Source organism: Salvelinus fontinalis, chromosome 16 (assembly GCF_029448725.1).
Source record: "Salvelinus fontinalis isolate EN_2023a chromosome 16, ASM2944872v1, whole genome shotgun sequence".
Lineage (NCBI taxonomy): Eukaryota > Metazoa > Chordata > Actinopteri > Salmoniformes > Salmonidae > Salvelinus > Salvelinus fontinalis.
Window position 1 is genome coordinate 26379770 of NC_074680.1, and position 23079 is coordinate 26402848.

At 43.2% G+C, this 23079-nt stretch overlaps 1 protein-coding gene and 3 pseudogenes across 2 annotated transcripts; 3 read left to right on the forward strand and 1 right to left on the reverse strand.

The window, feature by feature from the left end:
* Window positions 1-1245: 1245 nt before the first annotated feature.
* On the reverse strand, window positions 1246-8797 carry angel1 (angel homolog 1 (Drosophila)). Of its 2 annotated transcripts, none has more exons than XM_055864834.1 (10): window positions 8755-8797; window positions 6156-7058; window positions 5799-6034; window positions 5617-5686; window positions 5035-5477; window positions 4751-4901; window positions 4484-4594; window positions 4314-4344; window positions 2100-2266; window positions 1246-1994 (listed from the first exon to the last, which is right to left on the reverse strand). In XM_055864834.1, exons 2-10 carry the CDS (start codon window positions 6868-6870, stop codon window positions 1834-1836), a joined length of 2085 nt encoding a protein of 694 aa, XP_055720809.1. In that variant the 5' UTR covers window positions 6871-7058; window positions 8755-8797; the 3' UTR covers window positions 1246-1833. The 2 variants fall into 2 exon arrangements, with proteins under 2 accessions (XP_055720809.1, XP_055720807.1); XM_055864832.1 differs by lacking the exon at window positions 8755-8797 and adding an exon at window positions 7556-7686.
* Window positions 8798-10623: 1826 nt separating this feature from the next.
* Window positions 10624-15998, forward strand: LOC129813345 (leucine-rich repeat-containing protein 74A-like; annotated as a pseudogene).
* Window positions 15999-16565: 567 nt separating this feature from the next.
* Window positions 16566-19290, forward strand: LOC129813429 (olfactomedin-4-like; annotated as a pseudogene).
* A 253-nt stretch (window positions 19291-19543) lies between these two features.
* Window positions 19544-22282, forward strand: LOC129813347 (olfactomedin-4-like; annotated as a pseudogene).
* Window positions 22283-23079: the final 797 nt, after the last annotated feature.

Below are 23079 nucleotides of genomic sequence, written 5' to 3' on the forward strand. Positions count from 1 at the left end.
ATTAAGTCTAATGGAAGCTTGGCTGAATGGATAGTCTACCGAAACCCTGTTAATCCTGACATTTTCATCATACGAGCACAGAGGACTGCCATGGTTGTTGCTCTCCTGAACAAACAGCCTCTGTTTAACAGGGGAAATCCATACATGGTACTGTTTCATGTTCAGACCAGGGAGATTTTGATAGCTCTCATATACAGTAGCACAAGAGTAGCTGGTGACCGTTCTCTTATGAAATGGCTCCTGTTAGTATATGCTATAGCTGAATGTACATCATGTAGGTATGTGAAATGCAAGTGTTTAAAGGAATCGCAGTTGAAATCAGTTGGAGTGGGGGTAGGGTTGGTAATGTTCAGTGGCAAGAAGGATTTCAAATGTATGAAGGCACAGAGGGAGACAAAACAGAAGCCCAGAGGTAACAAACACTAGGTAGTACCTCCCCCACCACTGTTTATGAAATGAAGACAGAAGGAATCGTGGTCTACTTTGAAAAACCTACTGACCCATTTCTCCTCAGCGCATGCGTTTTGTGCCACGGGGAATTTATTTTCGTGCAGCACAGTCAAACTCATGTATAGGTAGATCCTGGAACTGAAGCCTTACACTGAACCCACTGCCTGCCTTTATGCTAACTTACGTTTAAAAACTCCTTCAGTGATTCATTATGAGATACAGAAAATAATTCCCTGGAAGACCTGAGAGAGAGAACACCTACTGATTTATTGTAGTTAGACTAAAGGAAGTGTCAGACCTTGACATTTGTGCCATTCCAGTGAGCTATAACAGAGGTCTTAGTGTTGACAGGAGTCTGTTGGCTGTTCCTCTAGACCAGGGTTTCCCAAACTCAGTCCTGGGACCCCCCCTGCCAGGTGTACCTTTTGGTTTTTGCCCTAGCACTACACAGCTGATTCAAATAACCAACTCAAGTTGATTATTTGAATCAGCCATGTATTGCTAGGGCAAAAACGTGCACCCAGGGGGAGTCGTAGGACTGAGTTGGGAAAACCCTGGTCTAGACTGCAGTGTACACACACACACACACAGAAGCCCCAACAGTGCCCTAGCATGCATGAACACTCCCTCCCTGCAATCTGAATGAATAATTGATTCATGCCTCAGCCAGCCACACACATCTTCTCCTTGACAGACAGAGTGCCTCAGTGGAGCGAGAGATCTTCCATCTCAGTGTGGCACAGCCAACATTCAGGTCACAATCTTAACACCAAAAGATGCTGTAGATCACCCGAATTAGACTGCCAAGCTATTGTTAGATTTATTCAAGATTTCTACCATTTGAACAAATAATACTGACTGGCCCAAAGCCAGAGGATAAGGGGAAAAACAACACAAAATATATAGAAAACATTGACATTCAATTATTTCACAGTTTGTAAATGTTTTAAGACAAATGTTCCAATTTACTAGTGTAACAGATTGTGAAAACGGAGCAAACAAAATCCCCATAATTTTTTTTTTTACATCTAAAATCTTCTTGTATTCATATCTTAACAGTAAGAACATTTGTCAAATAAACTCTAACTGAATCTAACCTTTTAGGTTATTTTTTTTCTCTATACATGTAAACAAAAATGATCATTCAGAGGACATCCCATCTCCTCTGGAAATTGGGCTGAGTAGTTTTTCTTCAGGTAGGAAACAAGCAGAGTATTAGATGGGACTCAAAACTGTCTGTGAGCCCCAGGAACCAAGTAAGTACAAGTATTTACTTTTAAACATGGAATTGTGCCATGGGCAAATCATGTAAGGTTTGAACAAAAATGTTTAAATGCTTGACCTCTGTCCTCCTGATTCTTCATTGACCATAGACAGCCCAAATCACACAGGGTTCAGGTCCAGCTGGAACTTGGCCAGGAGACTGAGGTGGTCTGAAGGGAACATTTCATTGGGTAAACCGTTCATTGACCAGAGGTCCTCCTCTGGTAGGAGGGAGAGACGACCAAGCAGCTTCAGACCTTCGCTCTGCCGTTGACCTCCACCTGAAACAGAGTTTTTGGTACACCATCTCTCAATTTTTCTTTCTCTAAAACACTTATCAACGGCTATTTATATATATATATTTCCTTTGGATACATGCCCCTTACCTTTCTGATCAGCACTAGAAATGCCACGCCTTGGAGAGTAGAAGATGTAGTCGACCGTAGCTCCAACCTCGGAGTGCAGCGTGGTCACCTCAGCACGGTCTGTTCCAGGTATGAAGTGGCCGTAGGCTGACCGCAGGTTCAGGTAATGGGAGATAGTCTGTCTGAACCTGAGGAAGGACATGGATAATGTTATTACATTTAACATGTATTCAGCACTGTCAGAGTGCCTTCAGAAGTATTCACACCCCTTGACGTTATCCCCATTTTGTTGCGTTACAGCCTGCTGCTACTGGACTCCTATTTACAGTTGAAGTCGGAAGTTTAACTACACTTAGGTTGGAGTCATTAAAAAATGTTTTTCAACCACTCCACAAATTTCTTGTTAACAAACTAAAGTTTTGGCAAGTCAGTTAGGACATCTACTTTGTGCATGACAAATAATTTTTTCCAACAATTGTTTACAGACAGATTATTTCACGTATTCACTGTATCACAATTCCAGTGGGTCAGAAGTTTACATACACTAAGTTAACTGTGCCTTTAAACAGCTTGAAAATTCCAAAAAAGGATGTCATGGATTTAGAAGCTTCTGATAGGCTAATTGACATCATTTGACATCATTTGAGTCAATTGGAGGTGTACCTGTGGATGTATTTCAAGGCCTACCTTCAAACGCAGTGCCTTTTTGCCTGACATCATGGGAAAATCCAAAGAAATCAGCCAAGACAACAGAAAAAAAATTGTAGACCACAAGTCTGATTCATCATTGGGAGCAATTTCCAAACGCCTGAAGGTACCACGTTCATCTGTACAAATAATAGTACACAAGTATAAACACCATGGGACCACACAGCCGTCATACCGCTCAGAATGGAGACGTGTTCTGTCTCCTAGAGATTAACGTACTTTGGAGCGAAAAGTGCAAATTAATCCCAGAACAACAGCAAAGGACCTTGTGAAGAGGCTGGAGGAAACAGGTACAAAGTATCTATATCCACAGTAAAATGAGTCCTATATCGACATAACCTGAAACACTGCTCAGCAAGGAAGAAGCCACTGCTCCAAAACCACCATAAAAAAGACAGACTACGGGTTGCAACTGCACATGGGGACAAATATCGTACTATTTGGAGAAATGTCCTCTGGTCTGATGAAACAAAAAGAACTGTTTGGCAATAATGACCATAGTTATGTTTGGAGGAAAAAGGGGGAGGCTTGTAAGCCTGAAAAACACCATTCCAATGTGAAACGCAGGAGTCGCAGCATCATGTTGTGGGGGTGCTGCAGGAGGGACTGGTGCACGTCACAAAATAGATGGCTACATGAGGAAGGATAATTACGTGGATAAATTCAAGCAACATCTCAAGACATCAGTCAGGAAGTTAAAGCTTGGTTGCAAATGGGTCTTACAAATGGACAATGACCCCAAGCATACTTCCAAAGTTGTGGCAAATTGGCTTAAGGACAACAAAGTCAAGGTATTGGAGTGGCCATCACAAAGCCCTGACCTCAATCCCATAGAAAATTTGTGGGCAGAACCGAAAAAGCGTATGCGAGCAAGGAGGCCTACAAATCTAACTCAGTTACACCAGCTCTGTCAGGAGGAATGGGCCAAAACTCACCCAACTCATTGTGGGAAGCATGTGGAAGGCTACCCAAAACGTTTGCCCCAAGTTAAACAATTTAAAGGCAATGCTACCAAATACTAATTGAGTGCATGTAAACTTCTGACCCACTGGGAATGTGATGAAAGAAATAAGCTGACATAAATAATTCTCTACTATTATTCTGACATTTCACATTCTTAAAATAAAGTGGTGATCCTAACTGACCTAAGATAGGGAATTTTTACTAGGATTAAATGTCAGGCAGTGTGAAAAACTAAGTTTTTAAATGTATTTGGCTAAGGCAAACTTCCGACTTCAAATGTATATTCCTGCACAATGTCTATCACACAATCCATTGCACAATTCCTCGGCACGTATAAATATTCTACTTTAATTCATTGAGTGCCTTCTTGTAATCCATAAAAAAGAAAATTTTAAATGAGTTGAGCTTTTACTTTTAGTACGGTTTTATTCACTTAATTACTTTCCCATTGTGGAGAGGTGAACCTGCAGGTCAGCATTTCATTGCACTGTGTACATCAGGTGTATATGACAAACAAAATTGACCATGAAATGTGGCCCTTTGAAAAGGAACATAAAATCTGACCTTGTTGTATAAGGATGCTTGTCCTCGGGATCTATTGGAAATAAGTGAAAGAGTAACATACAGGAGTCATTAACTGTTCTCTACACAACTGTGCTCTGGGGTCTCACCTGCCGTGGGTACAGTTGAGATTAAGTGTTTTTGGGTCTAGTTTTAGTGTGTGTGTGTGTTACCAGGTGTGTTGTCAGTGACCCCTGGGATGAGCTCCAGGTTCTGTGGCCGGACACAGGCAGCCTCACAGAAACGCAGCCGACGCAGGAAGCCATGGTTGTAATGCAGGTTCCCTACACAGGAAGAACAAATATAGAGTGGCCAGTCAGACCATCACACAAGACCTAAATGGAGATACTGAGTGAAAAGATGAATCGACCCATTGTCATAATGGGAGCTTGACCAACAATCCACCCTGACAGGGTCCAAACAGAAAGATTGACACATACGTTCTGGACTCTGGGTTGACGTGACTTGACTCTTTGGCTCATTTACAGTTGTGTACTGGCAGTTGTCATCGATGCCCACGGTGCTTGGCCAAAGTGGAGCGAATACCCTCCTATGATGGATGTTGTAGGACAGGTCCTCTTGACCTGATATCTGCCACACATAGGAAACAAAACACAGAACCCATTGGCCAAGGTAACATACTGAACACCAACTCACCTTTAAATTATTAAGTAGCTTAAAATTGACAACAACAAGTCATTTTCCATAGGAGTATTGTGCTCACCATCCAGGCAGGTAGACCATGATAGTAAAGCTGTCTTGTCGTGATCAGTTGGTACAGTGGCATGTTGGGCAGAGCATTGAAGTCCCCACATAGAACAACATTGCAGTGCTCTCCCTTCACCTTGCAGTTCCTCATGATGTAGTCAATCTCTGCTAGCAGCATTGCAAGCTGGGTCAGCTTCACGTCACCCCTCCTGGTGTTGAACAGGAGGTGGGTGGTTGCCACACAGAGGGGTGGGCCCTTGGCAGTGACTTCTGACCCCTGTGTGATAATTGGCTGGAGCAGCAGGACAATGCCCACGTTGTCTCGGTCCAGCAGCTCACACTCTGGCCTGTAGAACTCCAGCAGACTCTCTGACACCTGGGAGAAACGGTCGCCGCGGTAACAAACCACACAGCCGTCAGTCTTGGTGCCGGTGCGCCGCTTGTAAACACAGGTGTAGCCTTGAGGATTGAACCACAAAATTACAAATATTGATATACAAACAGCTATTACATGTCTGTTACTAACTGTAGATGACTTGCATTATTTTGCAATGGTCTTGATTGTGCCATAAACAGATGCTGAGGAACTTGGACCTACCCATGTAACGAAGGACAGGATGGAGTTGCTCTGTAAAGTGGTTCTCCTGGACCTCTTGCAGACACAGGATCTACACATGGGAAAAACATACAGCTCAATTCACAAAGAGACTCCGATGACAATGGTTAAGCAATACAGTGTCAATAGATGTTACTGTATTAGGTTGGTAAGGTCAGACTCGCATCTGGTTCCCATTTCTTGAACTCCTGTGTGAGGTTTGGGAAGCGGTAGTCCCAGCTCAACACCCCTAGAGGGCAGTGTGTGTACAGCTCCTGGTTGGCCTCCAGCAGATCCTGGGCCAGGATGTTGTAAGACATCACAGTGAAGTCAAACAGGGGCCGGGGCTCTGAGGGGGTCCTCTGGGGAGGCTCTGGCGCTGTGTGGGTTTCACTGAGTTCCTCCCACACCCTCCACACCACTGAGGGGGAAGCAGAGAGAGGTCTAAGCAAACGGTAACACTGAAATTCTGATGGTGATGTGGGTTCACAATCAATCAAAAACCTGTACTTAATGTTATAGATATCATGCAAAATGCTCACCTTCGAAGGTCTCTCTCGCCAGTGAATGTGGGTAGTAGCTCATGCTTGGGAACGCTGTGGAAGGGCAGAACAACACCTCTTCCAGGCCAGGGCCGATGGGGAAATGCCAGCCCTTGGGTGGGGGCTGAGCCCTACTCTCCCATGGCTGTGTCTGGGCCTCTGCCTCACAGAGAAGGGAGACCAGGTCCAGCCCAGGATCCCATATCTCAGCAGGCACTTCACTAGTGCTTGCATGTGGGTCTACAAAATAGCTCAAGTCTAGTCCTGCTGCAGTCTGGCTCTCCCACTCCGGTTTTTGCACCTGGGCATTGGTTACTGACTCTCCCACGCTCATCTTTTCCACTATCTGTTCTAACAGGACATGGACCATCGCTTTATCGTCTGTTGTCCTGCTGTCCTTGACTGATGGATTCTGTACTTCAGATGTCTCTGTTAGCTCCAGCGCTAGGTTACTGTTCTCAGACTCCTCTGTGGGAGAACAGGGAGCCTCCTGCACGCCATCATCCCTCATGAGCTTCTCTGAGTAGAGGATAGTCTGCTCCTGGTGCTTTTGACCTTCCTCTCTGACCCCGTCCTCCTCCACGCCGTCTCTCACCTCTGGCTCCTCTTCCTTCACTCCACCAAGCAGCCGAATCTCCAGAGTTACTAATACAGGCTCTTTCCTGTCTTTCTCTGGTTCAGACCCCATCAACTCTTTCACAGTGCTTTTCTTCATCTCCGCCCCTTTACTCTTCTCCTTTTCTCGTGCACCGGGATCCTTCTTGGCCTTTGGGGGCCTGCTGCTTGTACTGAAACACGGATCCAGCAGGCCTGCCTGCGTTTTAGTAAATCTTTTGTTAGGGACTTCACCATCCCACACCTTCTTGCCATTAATGGACACAGAGGGACCCTTTTTCAAGGGTACTGTATAAAAGAAATGGTGCGATAACTTACATGTGTATTAAACACGAACTTATTATTACTGCATGCATCTATAATAAAACAAATATTTTAGGCAATTATATCATTACTCCTCATAAAATCAAACAAAAAGCTGTCAGTCAATGCACACACCACAACATATGCACGTGGTACTCATATGACGTCACGCAGTACATTTAGAAACCATTGCGCCTAGCTAAAATGTCAATGCCATGTGTTTGCTATTTAGATTATGTTCAAACTCAAATAGCATGCGGTAGCTAAAGCAGACCAGATTAGCCTTTAGTTAAACCATCGATTAAAAATTGGACTCCCAACAAAATATGTGCTACGAGACGTGTAGTTAGTTAGCTAGCTAAAGCTAGCTATTCGGCCATTCAACTTTAGGCACCCAAAAGAGCCATCACGTTCGGCGAAAATGTACAGGCAATAAAACAAAAATCTATGTGTCAAATGTTTTTTGTTTGTATGTGGTTTACCTGTGACGCAGTTTATAAGCCGTGTTAACGGGTAAAGCCCGTAAAATATCAGGCTCCCAATCATGCTCCGCTCCAATGATTGGGCGGACCCATTCATGCCGAGCCGCGGGGCACCGGGCTATGGCCCGTGATATGAACGGGATGAGTGCCCTTCTCAAATCGAATAATAATCTACGCCACGCGGTCATGTTCTCAACAAAACATCTATTTCCACAAAATCAGTTTTAATTGTCTAACTAGTTTTCATTTGGAAGGTAGATTACGCGTTTTATAAAAATCAATCACTTTTGAAAAAATTAAGAATCGTACTCATTACTCAATGTGCTTAATTACATGTCACTTTTGTTTTGAGACGATTTAGCGTGGGCATTTTCCCCATTCAAAACATCTAGGAACTCGGAAATCTCCGACTTTTGATTTAAATGCGTTCATATTGTATTTAACCTTTAACTAGGCAAGTCAGACAACTGGGAACTCGGCGAAAAAACTGGGAACATGGTTTTGAATGGTCATCCAACTCGGAAAATCTTTCTAGAACTCCGACTTTTACATCGTTTTTTCTCCGAGTTCCCAGTTCTTCATGCTCGAGAGGCCGGCAACCCGGTTCCAAAAACTAACGCAATCAACTTTCACCCGGCCAGGTTAATCGAATCCCCTCACTGCTATGCTCACATGAATTATGTATAATTCTCTTCTTTTTTTTTTAAAGTGAACTCATACACTACAACCATCTCAGTGGCAGACTTCATTATAGTGATAACAAGAAAGCTGCACATGTTGGAATGTAGACTCCTTTTATGTGTTTGTAAACAGTGCTGCACGAGGTGGTGGCAAAACGGGCGAGTTCTTATGGAATGCCAGCTAATTAGTGCATTTCAAACTACTTTTGGATTATAATTGGACTTTAAGGCTCGTATGAATGACCTGCTTAATATAATGTTTGTGTCATCATCGCAAATCAACTGCATTATGCTTACAAAAACACTTAAACTTCAACCAGTATAATGGCCCTTTGGCTAGCTTTTGCTACACTCTGTGGCAATGAGCGTTAGCATTCTAGCTACCTGCTGCATCCAAAATAGTTATTTTGCAAAGATCACAACCAACTATTATCTTAGCGACTGTTCAAGCAAGAATCGAAACACTAAGCGTATGACAACCCCAAAAAGTTATTTGGTTTAGAAGTAATAAAAACGTACATCTAAAGGACGTAGCAGCCAATAGTCGCGCGCATCTGTGCGTGACGTCAGTGTGTCATGCACTGGAAAAGGGTCTGTAAAACATTATTGTCTGGAACTGTGAATGCAGAAGTTGTATGGATTGACAGTGAAAATCAACCCAAATCTATAATACGCAATGGTGTACTACCCAGGAATATATATATATATTTTTTCCCCTGTTGGTGATAAAAAAATTAAAAAATACACTATATATACAAAAGTATGTGGACACGCCTTCAAGTTTGTGGATTCGGTTATTGCGACCACACCCGTTGCTGACAGGTGTATAAAATCGAGAACACAGCCATGCAACTTCAAATCAAATGTTATTTGTCACATGCTCCGAATACAACAGGTAGACCTTACAGTGAAATGCTTACTTACAAGCCCCTAACCAATAATGCAGTTTTAAGAAAATACCAACAAAAAAAATTAAGAGATAAGAAAAACAAATAATTAAAGAGCAGCAGTAAATAACAATAGCAGGGCTATACAGGGGGTACCGGTACAGAGTCAATGTGTAAATGTGCTGGGGGCACCGGTGTTGAGGTAATTATGTACATGCAGGTAGGGTTATTAAAGTGGCTATGCATAGATAATAACAGAGAGTGGGGGGTGCATATAGTCTGGGTAGCCATTTTATTAGCTGTTCAGGAGTCTTATGGCTTGGTGGTAGAAGCTGTTTAGAAGCCTCTTGGACATAGACTTGGCGTTCCGGTACCATGTGCGGTAGCAGAGAGAACAGTCTATGACTAGGGTGGCTGGAGTCTTAGACAATTTTCAGGGCCTTCCACTCCAAAGACAAACATTGGCAGTAGAAGGATAGGATGCCACCTATCCAACAAGTCAGTTCGTCAAATTTCTACCCTGCTAGAGCCCACGATTTTGGAATTAGATGTTCGACAAGCAGGTGTCCACATACTTTCATACTTTTTCATGTAGAGTACCATATGGTGGGAAGTACTGTATCAATGAAAGACATACTGGAATGCAAAATAATATTTCAACAAACAATATTTCAACACATATATGTGGTGGAGCTGGATCTTGTGAGAGTTGAACACAGGAGATGTCTATCCTATCTCTCGAGTCTGCCAAGCAGATAATGTCAGTCCATCCCTTGCAGAAGAGCTAGTGTAACGGATGTGAAATGGCTAGCTAGTTAGCGGGTACGCGCTAGTAGCGTTTCAATCAGTTACGTCACTTGCTCTGAGACTTAAGTAGGGTTTCCCCTTGCTCTGCAAGGGCCGCGGCCTTTGTGGAGCGATGGGTAACGACCGTGCTTCGTGGGCGACCGTCGTTGATGTGTGCAGAGGGTCCCTGGTTCGCGCCCGTGTCGGGGCGAGGGGACGGTTTAAAGTTATACTGTTACATTGATGCTGTTGACCCGGATCACTGGTTGCTGCGGAAAAGGAGGAGGTTGAAAGGGGGGTGAGTGTAACGGATGTGAAATGGCTAGCTAGTTAGCGGGTACGCGCTAGTAGTGTTTCAATCAGTTACGTCACTTGCTCTGAGACTTAAGTAGGGTTTCCCCTTGCTCTGCAAGGGCCGCGGCTTTTGTGGAGCGATGGGTAACGACGCTTCGTGGGTGTCAATTGCTGAGGTGTGCAGAAGGTCCCTGGTTCGCGCCCGGGTCGGGGCGAGGGGACGACGTAAAGTTTATACTGTTACACTAGACCTGCATGATGAGTGGGATACAGACCTGGAGGTTGATGAGTATGCTATTTTATTGACATTTTATGGATAAAAAAAACATCAGATCACAGTAGGTATTACAATGTATTATTGTTTGTATTGTAAGTTGATTTGTTTTATGCATATCTCACCCTGATGGTTGTCTGATAGTGAAACCACTTCTTATCATCGTTAGAGGTGAAAAAGACCACCGCTGAGATGTACCTGCAGGCCTGCAACCTGGTCCGGGTGGTTCCTGTCTCTTACTTCCTCTGGAATCTGGGCACCTCCACCATGAGCCTCAACCACCACGGCGTGGGTCCCCTGGGGGGAGGCGCTGGTCATTGCCCTGGTGATAATTCTGCTGGACGTCTATTGACACATTATCAACTTCAAGAAACGCTCATCAACAGGACATGGACTATCGCTCTATCATCTGTTGTCCTTGACTGATGGATTTTGTACTTCAGATATCTCTGTTGTTAGCTCCAGTGCTGGGTTACTGTTCCCAGACTCCTCTGTGGGGGAACAGGGACCATGCACATCACCAACCTGGAGCTGGCAGGCAACTACCTGCTGGCTGAGGGAGCCAAATGCCCTGTGGCGATGTTGAAGGCAAATTTCACCATTCGCCATCTGGTAAGTTTGTATGAGCTCTTTGTAAGAAGGTAATGTAAATGTATCTGGTAGCATCAACATCTCTTAAACATGTTAATTCAGAGATGGGATAAGTATGATGTGCTATATGTCCCACAATCTGCCACAAGAGGGCATTAGAGTTGCTTACAGTCTGAAGGCGCTGAGTGCATAGCAAAAATGTTGCTCGACAACATTTCCATCAAATCCATCAAACTTTCAGGTAGTACACACAGATTTGAAAATGAAAACAAAAAACTCTGTTCATTAGATACACTGAAAAAATATAAACGCAACATGTAAAGTGTTGGTCCCATGTTTCATGAGCTGAAATAAAAGATCCCAGAAATATTCTATACTGACAAAAAGCCTATTTCTCTAAAATGATGTGCACAAATTTGTTTACATCCTTGTTAGTGAGAATTTCTCCTTTGCCATCCACCTAATAGGTGTGACACATCATTAAGTTGATTAAACAGCATGATCATTACACAGGTGCACCTTGTGTTGGGGGACAATAAAAGGCCGCTCTAAAATGTGCAGTTTTGTCACACAACACAATGCCACAGATGTCTCAAGTTTTGAGGGAGCGTGTAATTGGCATCCTGACTGCAGGAAAGTCCACTTGAGCTGTTGTCAGATAATTTGATGTTAATTTCCCTACCAACGTCGTTTTAGAGAATTTGGCAGTACGTCCAACCGGCCTCACAACCGCAGACCATGTGTAACCACGCCAGCCCAGGACCTCCACATCTGGCTTCATCCCCTGCGGGATCGTCTGAGACCAGCCACCTGGACAGCTGATGAAACTGAGGAGTATTTATGTCTGTAATAAAGCCCTTTTGTGGCAAAAAAACTTATTCTGATTGACTGGACCTGGCTCCCCAGTGGGTGGGGATGTCAATTAAGGCACATTTCAGTTGAATGCATTCAGTTGTACAACTGACTAGGTATCCCCTTTTCCCTTATGATGCGTTTATATTTTTGTGATGTATATATTATATTTCTCTACTTTGTTTGTGAATCCTTTTTTCAAAAATTTCAACAACAGGGAATGGATTCATAGAGGACAATTCTAAAAGTTTTGCAGATGTCCTGGCAGTAAGTGAATAGAAATTACATTAAAAAATGCAGGCATATTGATGATATTGCTGTCATTGGAGTCTATAGCTAGCTACTTGCAATATATCTCCCTTTAGAACAACTATAGAGTAAAGGAGCTGGACTTGAGCCACAATCAGTTCTGTGGGAGAAGTGTGGAGCATCTGGGCCAGATGTTAGGTAGGACGATTTCACTTTATGTCTGCATCTCACATCGTTACGGTTGAGCAGTCTCATGGAGTATACAGAGTCTCATGGAGTATACAGAGTCTCATGGAGTATACAGTCTCATGGAGTATACAGTCTCATGGAGTATACAGAGTCTCATGGAGTATACAGAGTCTCATGGAGTATACAGAGTCTCATGGAGTATACAGAGTCTCATGGAGTATACAGAGTCTCATGGAGTATACAGTCTCATGGAATATACAGAGTCTCATGGAGTATACAGTCTCATGGAGTATACACAGTCTCATGGAGTATACAGAGTCTCATGGAGTATACAGTCTCATGGAGTATACAGAGTCTCATGGAGTATACAGAGTCTCATGGAGTATACAGTCTCATGGAGTATACAGAGTCTCATGGAGTATACAGAGTCTCATGGAGTATACAGTCTCATGGAGTATACAGTCTCATGGAGTATACAGAGTCTCATGGAGTATACAGTCTCATGGAGTATACAGAGTCTCATGGAGTATACAGAGTCTCATGGAGTATACAGAGTCTCATGGAGTATACAGAGTCTCATGGAGTCATTCGGGTTACAATCATTCACAATGTGAGTGTTTAGTGTTTTGCATCTGCTGTCACTGACCTTGTAATCCTACAGCAAATGATGAAGGTCTGGCGGTACTAGACTTAAGCTGGAACAGCTGCAAATGAAAGGAGCTGTGGCTTTCTGTGCCGGCCACAAGGTGTGGATAAACATACTCATCCCAATTCCCACATTCAAAGTGTAATTGTTCCTTTTTTTTAAAATAGTAAAACAGTATTTGATGAAGATATTTCCTCTTCACAAAGGTGAATATGACCCTGAAACACCTAGACCTGTCCTGGAATGTCTTTGGGAATACGGGGCCTTGACTTTTATTTTATTTATTTTTCCGTTATTTTACCAGGTAAGTTGACTGAGAACACGTTCTCATTTGCAGCAACGACCTGGGGAATAGTTACAGGGGAGAGGAGGGGGGTGAATGAGCCAATTGTAAACTGGGGATTATTAGGTGACCATGATGGTTTGAGGGCCAGATTGGGAATTTAGCCAGGACACCGGGGTTAACACCCCTACTCTTACGATAAGTGCCATGGGATCTTTAATGACCTCAGAGAGTCAGGACACCCGTTTAACGTCCCATCCGAAAGACGGCACCCTACACAGGGCAGTGTCCCCAATCACTGCCCTGGGGCATTGGGATATTTTTTAGACCAGAGGAAAGAGTGCCTCCTACTGGCCCTCCAACACCACTTCCAGCAGCATCTGGTCTCCCATCCAGGGACTGACCAGGACCAACCCTGCTTAGCTTCAGAAGCAAGCCAGCAGTGGTATGCAGGGTGGTATGCTGCTGGCATAGGAGAGGAGAGGCACTGAAATTCAGCAACACTCTGGTATCGAAATATCTAGACCTCAACTACAACCGCATCACCAATGAGGGGGTGGGCATGCAGTGCAAGGGCTGAAGGCCAACGACACTCTTGGAGTGCTGATGGTAGGTGCTAGATTGACAGGGCTCACACCCACTGACCTGTGTGGTGTGGAACTAGGGTGACATTAGATGTTTTGTGTCCCTGCAGCTGGCTTATAACTCTGACAGTGGAGGGGGCGCTGGCTCTTGTCACTGTGGTCAAGAACACACCCAGAACTGCTCTGGAGGAGTTCAACATATCTGTGAGCATTGTTGTCCTCTACTTGATCTAAACTAGAATTGTTTTGGTCCCTCTGTTAACACTCCAAACCATGGTAAAGTTATAACTGGGTCCTTTGTGTTTGTGAGTAGAATCCAGTCTAGAGGTGCTGTATGGAGGTGTCGGAGGCTTTATTGCTAAGAAACCATCCAAACGCCTTGACCCAGGTACACTGACTGGTCAAATAATTTTTGTCAAATGTGTATCCACATGCGGTAGTTACAAGTGATTGTAAATAATAACTGAATACAGAGTATTTAAACAATTTTTAAAATAAACTTCAAAATCGACTCACTGGTACCTAGTTATCAATGTTTTTCAAACCAGTGCAAGATGTGAAATGGGGAGGATTATGTCAAGGAAAAAACATCTCTGCTCTACTCTTTTCTTTGAAGGATTATCTGGATCAATGAAAGCTGCACCTTTGGGACTGCTTTTGGAACACTGATAAAGATGGGACAATGCAAGTGCCTGTAGCAGACTTCAGGAAGGCTGTGCAGCTCTCAAACTGATTGTTCATCCCATAGTCTCTGATATTTGCAGGGTCTGTTGAGCTAATGCATTTCCAATGCTCCAAGATACCCCAGAATACCCTCACTTGCATGTACTCATATGAGTGGTTTCTGTAATGTTATTCTCATACACTGAGTGTACAAAACATTAGGAACACCTTCCTAAAATTGAGTTGCACCGCCCATCGCCCACCCCCATCCCCTTTGCCCTCAGAACAGCCCAGGGCATGGACTCTACAAGATGTTGAAAGCGTTCCACAGGGATGCTGGCCCATGTTGGCTCCAATGCTTTCCACAGTTGTGTCAAGATGGCTGGATGTCCTTTGGGTGGTGGACCATTCTTAGCGCACATGGGAAACTGTTGAGCGTGAAAAACACAGCAGTGTTGCAGTTCTTGACACAATCAAACCGGTGCATCTGTCACCTACTACCATACCCCGTTCAAATGTACTTAAATCTTTTGTCTTGCCTATTCACCCTCTGAATGGCACACTTACACAAAACATGTCTCAATTGTCTCAAGGTTTAAAAATCATTGTTTAACCTGTCTCCTTCCCTTCGTCTACACTGATTGAAGTGGATTTAACAGGTGACATCAATAAGGTATCATAGCTTTCACTTGGATTCACCTGGTCAATCTGTCATGGAAAGTTCCAGAGACTGGATCGTGAAAGGACAGGGATGGTTGATTACAGGTGGGCTTTTCTCATACAGTACACACTGTCAGGGTGGGGTGAACTAGCAACAATATTTGAAGACTGCTATGAGTGTGTAAAGAAAACACCACACATCAGCAATAACCTGAGAACTGAACAGAAACTTGTCATAAACTGTCCACACATCTGTTTGCCCTAAAAAAAAAACTCATCATGAGCAGACGTTTACGGTCAAAGTGTTGTAGGGCAAACACATCTATTTATTATTGCTTGTAGTGTCATGCCAATGTTTTTCCTTTTCAAACGCTAAGAAAGTCCTTTTAGTGAAACATCACATGAAATACGTTATTTGGAGTCTCTCCTCAGGGGTCTGGCCGACACCAGGATGCAGAGGATGCCAGCTGCATAAGATGGAGTCCCGTCAGAAGAAGGAGAAGCGCGAGCGCATCCTGAAGACCTTCCAGAGTACCGTGAAGGCCAACACCCCCCACAGCTCATGGTCATGTCCCCGGGGGGCACCAAGGAGGACTCCAGTGGCCCCCAGCACTTCTCTGCCACCCCACTGAACTCCTGGCACCACATCATCATGTCCAACAGCAGCCGCTACTCCGTCACCAACCTGAGCAGTGAGCGCATCCACCTTCCCATGCCCGGGGGCAGGACCCACCACAGGCCCACCAGCTCCCCCACCATGTGCTCCTACTCCCAGCCCAAGCTGACGGAAGACTCTCCACGCTAACCCCAATCTAAACCCTGTTATGTAATTTTACAGAGAAATCACTAGCTTCTACATACAGTCCATGTATTACACATATAACCATAAAATATACATTCTTCCAGTATACATAGCCACGTTTCATGCCAACTTTATTCTCACCCAGTTAAATTAGATGAGATGATGATATTTAAATGAATGTGCCTTAGCTCAATAGCATGACCTCTGTTATTTAAGATACACAGTATCATTTAGGGCCAGGCTTGGCAAAGATCCTGCTCAGACCATAGCTCTTTTCATAATGTCTGGTAAAGTACCCAGATGTAGATGCACACCCATGAATCAACTGGGGAAATCATAATACCACACCATTTTGACATCCCTGGACTAAACATATCTTAGCAGTTAGAATCTGCTTGTCAAAGATAACTGACGTCTCACAGTTGTAAAAGGAGTCTAGATACTCTGTGACGTGTATCTTTAATGGAGTGGGTGTGAAGGACACAGGTGCTGATTTTCTCTGAGATATGACAGGCTTTATACGTCTGCGGACCAACAGGTCTGAATCATAACCACCTCGACTACTCCAGAATGATTTCCCCTCTGTTTGTCTTAGCTCTCCTGAGAACCACCTTGGCTTTTGGGGTACGTGTGATGTGATTCTGGTGCATCTCTCTCATACTAACTGATGCCTATAGAGGTGACTTGTTTATTTGCCTTGTTCGCAGCCTGTAGGCCTGTGGAGTGAGAGGAATGGGATGGAGGATGGAGGGGGGAAGTGTTCCTGTGAGGCTTTCCTGCCCGGCTCCACCTTCCCATTGGGAGAGTTGGTCCTCCTGTGCAGATCAACCACAAGCTGGAGATGGAAATGAGCAAGGTACACCAGTATGGAGTCACATAGATGGTTATAATGGTGGTTATAATGGCCTATCACTGTCTGACACACTATACACCATACATCCTATCATCAAATCACATTTTATTTGCCACATGCGCGGAATACAACAGGTAGACTTTACCGTGAAATGCTTACTTATGAGCCCTTTCCCAACAATGCAGAGTTTTAAAAAGTAAGAACAATTTGCAAAAAAGGAAATGGTAACACAATAAAAGAACAATAAGGAGATTATATACAAGGAGTACCATCATAGAACTATAGCTAAGCTATAAAGATTGAGCAATAAGCGCGGGTTCTGATGACCTACTCTTTCCTTAACAGTAGCTCAGTTTGCCTATTATAATATGGCTTATACGGTAATTTGTATATAAAATATCCCTCCCCTCCAGTTTGAGACATATGAGAGCAAGCTGACAGTGTATGCAGAGAGGATAGTGAACCTGACAGTACTGGTGGAGCTGATGGAGAAGAACCCTGATGCGTACAGTGAGGCCTACATGCAGGAGGGGAAGGTGCAGATCAAACAGTTGGAGGCTCTGGTACAGGAGCTCCTGGGCTCCATACAAACCTCCACTACCGTCTTTGAGTCTCTGCACCAGCAGGTAACTACCCGAAGATTGTCCCCAACAACTCATCTGGCCACGATACAGCTATAAACCATGACCATGTCTACTTTTCACTTCAGACATGTATCTTTTGAAGGACTTAAACTTCTGGTCTTATGGTTGTTTATCTGTGTTCTCACAGATCTCCTCCATGGTGGTGATCGTGACCAAGCTGGAGAGATACGATAAGAACCTGGTGTTGGTGACCTGTCGTGAGTACATCAACATACAGCTCAAACTGGAGGAGTGTGAGAAGCGCCGAAATTAGATCTTCAACCCCAACATTTAAGACTACTTTTATGGTCTCCTTTGTGGTCTATCTATGCACAATCACTTCACCCCTACCTACATGTACAAATTACCTCAACTAACCTGTACCCCCGCACACTGACTCAGTACCGGTACCCCCTGTATATAGCCTCGTTACTGTCACGCCCTGACCTTAGAGATCCTTTTTATGCCTCTATTTTGTTTTGGTCAGGTGTGATTTGGGTGGGCATTCTATGTTCTGTATTTCTAGGTTTTGTGTTTCTTTGTTTCTGGCCGAGTGTGGTTCCCAATCAGAGGCAGCTGTCTATAGTTGTCTCTGATTGGGGATCATACTTAGGCTGCCCTTTTCCCTCTTTCTGTGTGGGATCTTGTTCTTTGTTTGTGTGCAGGGAGTTTGCACATCGAAGCTGGTCGGTCGTTGTATTCGTTATTGTTTTGTCCTGTTTTAGTTTCACTTCGTGATTAAATTATGTGGAACTCTAAGAACGCTGCGCCTTGGTCTCTTCCTTCCGACGACACCCGTTACAGTTACTTTCTATTATTTGCATTTCACGGTAAGGTCTGCACTTGTTGTATTCGGCGCTTGTGACAAATAAAGGCTGATTCGGTTTTGAATTGATGGTGATACACACCCGCCTCATGCCAAAACATTTGTAGACCATTGCATCTTTGATGTCACTGACTTTACCCTCTTTTCTCAGGGTCCTGTGAGCCCGGAGGTATAACCAGAGTCAGCAAGCCCATTGTCAGTCAACTGAATGCCCACTTGCTGGCTTCAAATGGGGAGGCTGGGGGAAAGATTCTAAGCCTGTGCATGGTTCTGAATCTCAATACTGGTACTCTGGGTATAGTGGTGCCTCAATTGTTGACATGAGATTTTACAGTAGCTACAAAATCTTGGTTTGAGAACTCCATTTAAACACCAAAGCTTGTCAAGTAGCTGGTATGGAACTGGTAACAACTTCATTGTTTGTGATAACACCCTGTATTATCAATTGAACAATCCATTTAGCATGGCCAAACTGAATTTTACTACTATGAAATATGAGTACAAGGTCATTGCAAAGGCTAGCACCAGATTATCGTACAGTCACTCACCCAATCTGAATCTAGACTTTGCTGCTGATGAGAATGGGCTGTAAAGTGACCTATGCTACAGAGGAATCCAAGGGTAAAATGGTCATTGCTAAAATTCATGCCATCATTCGGTATAGAGGGGTTGTGGGAAACCAGTGTGTACAAACCATCTGTGAGCAATGCCTTCATGGTGTGTGGGGTCTTCTATGCTGTCAGAACAGTTGACATTCACTATGAGGAAATATTTTATACTTATGACACCAAGATAAAACAAGAGAGCTACATGAGTATTCCATTTGAGTGGTTCCAGGACAAGTATGTCAACCTGGACTACAACCCCACTGATCAGAAACTCTACATGTACAATGATGCCTACTATGTCAACTATCATCTCTGGTTTGACAACCAGGCCACTGTAAACACAACACACCCCTTGGTCAGATAAAGGGCCTATTGTGGCATCTCTCATATTGAAACTCGTTATACTCAAATCAGATTTAATCTCTTTTGTAGTTGCTCTGATTATATAGAATATCCGATTTCATGCACATTGTGTTGATTTTAAATAAATCTCGTAAGCATTCTCGTTGTGTTTACTTTTGATATTCCATCTGAAATAGTACTGTCTTCATTGTATTACAGTATTATGATTCCTTCAGTCTTCAGTCTACATCAGCATCTGTATAATGAGGTGTATACTAGACCCTAGAGTCAGCCGAATGAAGGTCAGTTGTGGCTAATAAGCATGAAACGGTGTATCTCATATAAAATACTTTAAATGGGTCCCTTATGCTGAAAAACAAATTCGGTGCCAAACATAAAGTCAGATGCCAATACATTTTCTGTCTCTAGACTGTCTTGTTAATTTTCATGTAGGCCTACTACAGGTACTAAACAGTCTCACTCACCAACATCACAGAGGGGGTTTGTGATGCTGTTTTAGAGGAGAATCTCTCTCAATATGCAGTACATTGTTAGGAATTAATGAACAGTAACACACTTCATTATTGAGAATACTTAGTCTGCTCATTATTGATATCTAAACATATAGAAAATAAAACTTGTACAATATGTGACATTTTGCAAGGATTGGCTACTGCAAAGTCTTGAGAACAACATTTGTCTGTTCCTTGTCTTATCTAAAAATTACTATGGTCACACCATGTTGAACACAGACCCAATCCTCTTTTGGCCTCTTTGACCATTTATTTTGTTAGCAATACAGTATGGATTCGAACTATGGAAAGTGGCTTAAGCGTTAACTATTTAAACGTAGTTCGTGTACAGGCGCGCGATTCAGTCTGTATCGCCGAAGCATCGCGGATGATCCGCATTCCGATTGAGCCGTAATATGCAGCCCGTGAATACATTCTCCGCGACAGCAGAAACATTGGCTTTATTAATTGTCAATCACATTATAACGCATATCTTCAGCACCTATACTTCTTACCAGCATAATCTAAAGTCTCAGGGGGAGAAAAAAGGTTAGCATAATACTTGTGGAATTGTGTGATGGAACTTGCTAGGCTATATCATTGGAATAAAGATGAAAATACTTTATTATACTATGCTTATCTCAACATATAATATCCTGCCACATTGTTGATGACTAATAGTAAAATCCAGTTATGTAGTTGATAATATCAGGTGCCATCTACCATATGCCATCAATAACATGTCTTCATAACTGAAAAAACTGTCCATATGCCCTGTTTTTTATGCACTCCATGTCCACAGAATTATTGTGATCAATAAAATGATGAGACAGATTTCAAAAATTGTACTTGAGTATTTTATTACACGCAAACAAGGATGTCTGCATATAATTCCTCAAGAATTGAAGGTAGTCTCTTAAGAAACAGCAGTAATTATGGGAAGAAGTTTCTTATTAGCTGATAGGAGCGGGTCTTTAAAAACCCAGAACAGACGGACAAGGAGCCACACCAGAACAACACTGGATACAAGATGGCTCTGTTTCTAGTGCTCCTGCCTCTCCTTTGCCCTGCAGTGGCTTGGCTGTTAAGGGACTCTCATTTTCTCCTTCCACTAAACCTTGACAGTTAGAGATACTTCCAAAAAGAGAGCTAGTTTACTACTTGAGTGAGCCACCACTGTGAAGTTCAGTGAGAGCGGCCCTGATAAGTACATCCAACTGGATTTCGAGCTTCTCAGGATTGAGCTGAGAGAGTTTGAATTGTTGGTGACACAGCTGAAGGAATCCTTCAACTCCTCCTCACCTATGTTCGACAGCCTGTACACTGGGGTAAATGGGTGATAGGTAGACAGACATAGCTGAATGACTATTAATGACTGGCATTGGCATTATAAATAAGTGACAGCTAATATCATGAGAGGAATGTTGCTATATGGAACAAATTACCTATTTGTTCTTTGTACACATGCATCCATAGACTCACAACATGAGCCTGATTGTGAACCACCTGGAGAGCTATGACAAGAGTAACCTGGAGGTGATCCGTTTTGAGTTTGGAAAACTGCAGAAGAAGCTGGAGGAGAGCCAGAAGAACCAAGAGGAGGGACAAACCCAGATATTAGTAAGAAGCCTCTGTGATGGTGGCATTGTTAACATATTGTATCATTATTTCAAAGCCAGTAGTTTGTGGATTTGTTTGTCTTATATATTATTAATAGCTATTTATGTTTCCCCCAGGCTCCTGCAACCATAAAGGCATTGCCAGTGTAGGGAAGCCAGTGATCAGCCAACTGAATGTGAACTTGAATGCGGGCTACAGATTTGGGGGGTGATGGAAAAGGCTCAAAACCCAATCGTGGCTTTGAATCAATGTATTGGTATGGTGCCTATAGCAATGCCTCAGTGCATAACTTTGTACTTTACTCCGACTATCAAAATCTGGTTTTAATTAATTAATTTAAACAACATAACTTGCCAAATGGATAGCAGGGTACCGGCAACAATTACATTGTTCATGGTAACACCCTGTATTATTAGAAAAACAGCCCATTCAGCATGGTTAAACTGAATTTGACCACATCCAAATATGACTATAGAGTAATTAAAAAGGCCAGTGCAACATTCTCATACAGTTACTCAGCCAATCAGAACATGAGAATGATGAAAATGGGCTATGTGTAACCTATGCCACCGATGAATCCAAGGGTAAAACGGTCATTGCCAAAGTAAACGAGGTTGAGTTTGGCATAGAGGAGCTGTGAAATATCAATGTGTACAAAGCGTTGGTAGGCAATGCCTTCATGGTGTGTGGGGTACTCTATGCTACCAGACCAGTAGATGTTCACACAGAGGAGATCTTCTACTCTTATGACACCAAAACAGAGCAGGAGTACTACCTTGGCATTCCATTTGAGAAGTTTCAGGATGAATATATAAACATGCACTAAACCCTATTGACCAGAAACTCTACATGTACAACAAGGGCTACTATGTGTCTTATAGTGTCACGTTTAGCAAAAACTAGAGCCTCCCTCTGGTCTATCGTATCATGACTGAAATGACTCTCTGACAGCATGGGGCTTTGACTGAATAAATACTCATTACTTTGTCTGATGCACTGAGTTGCATTCAAAACTCATGTCCCTTGAATTTCTGAAATAAAATCAAACTGAAGCATTGAATCTGTTTGTGTTGTAGTTCAGATCATTTTAAGTTGGATTGAAAATAAAAATGTTCATTATTACCATAATGATTAAAATACCCAGCCAACTGTGTTAGATTCCCCCCCATTACCTAAGGTAGTCCAATGAGAAAGAGTATAGGGATGCAGTATCCCACCCCTTATTTTTCAGTAGAATATGAGTCACTCCGTATAACTAGTACCACAATATGACTCATCCCCAGTATGATATCAGACCCCTCCCACCCTAGCTTTGGGCTGGGCTGTGGTTTACTCTCTCACACCCCCTCCCCCTCCCCTTCCCAGCTCTCCTCCTTGGGCTCAGGCTGGGGCTTCCGCCTTGCTTCTCTGTAAGCAAGCCCTCCCCTGGGGTGGCCCTCCCCTTTGTGCTCCAGCAAGAGTCTGGATCCAACTGTTACTGAGGACCAAATCAGAGCAGATTAGACTAAGCAGGCAGGGTGAGGCCACATAGCATCCATTCACTGCATGTACAACAATGAACCATGCACATTGTTTTATTCTTATGGTTTCAGGTCATTGTTGTACAAATCCATTGACTAATTCAAATGTGGATACAACATTATACTGTAATAAATTGCCAAATCTATCTGAAATAGAAAACGGTCTGGAGACAACAGCAA

Excerpts from the sequence above, each read along its gene's own strand:
- angel1 (XM_055864832.1), bottom strand. The coding sequence starts at position 7,652 with ATGAATGGGTCCGCCCAATCATTGGAGCGGAGCATGATTGGGAGCCTG. Across the intron at positions 5,478-5,616 it reads TCCTGTCCTTCGTTACATGG|GCTACACCTGTGTTTACAAG; the intron begins GTAGGTCCAAGT and ends TCAATCCTCAAG. Across the intron at positions 1,995-2,099 it reads TTCTAGTGCTGATCAGAAAG|GTGGAGGTCAACGGCAGAGC; the intron begins GTAAGGGGCATG and ends ACTCTGTTTCAG.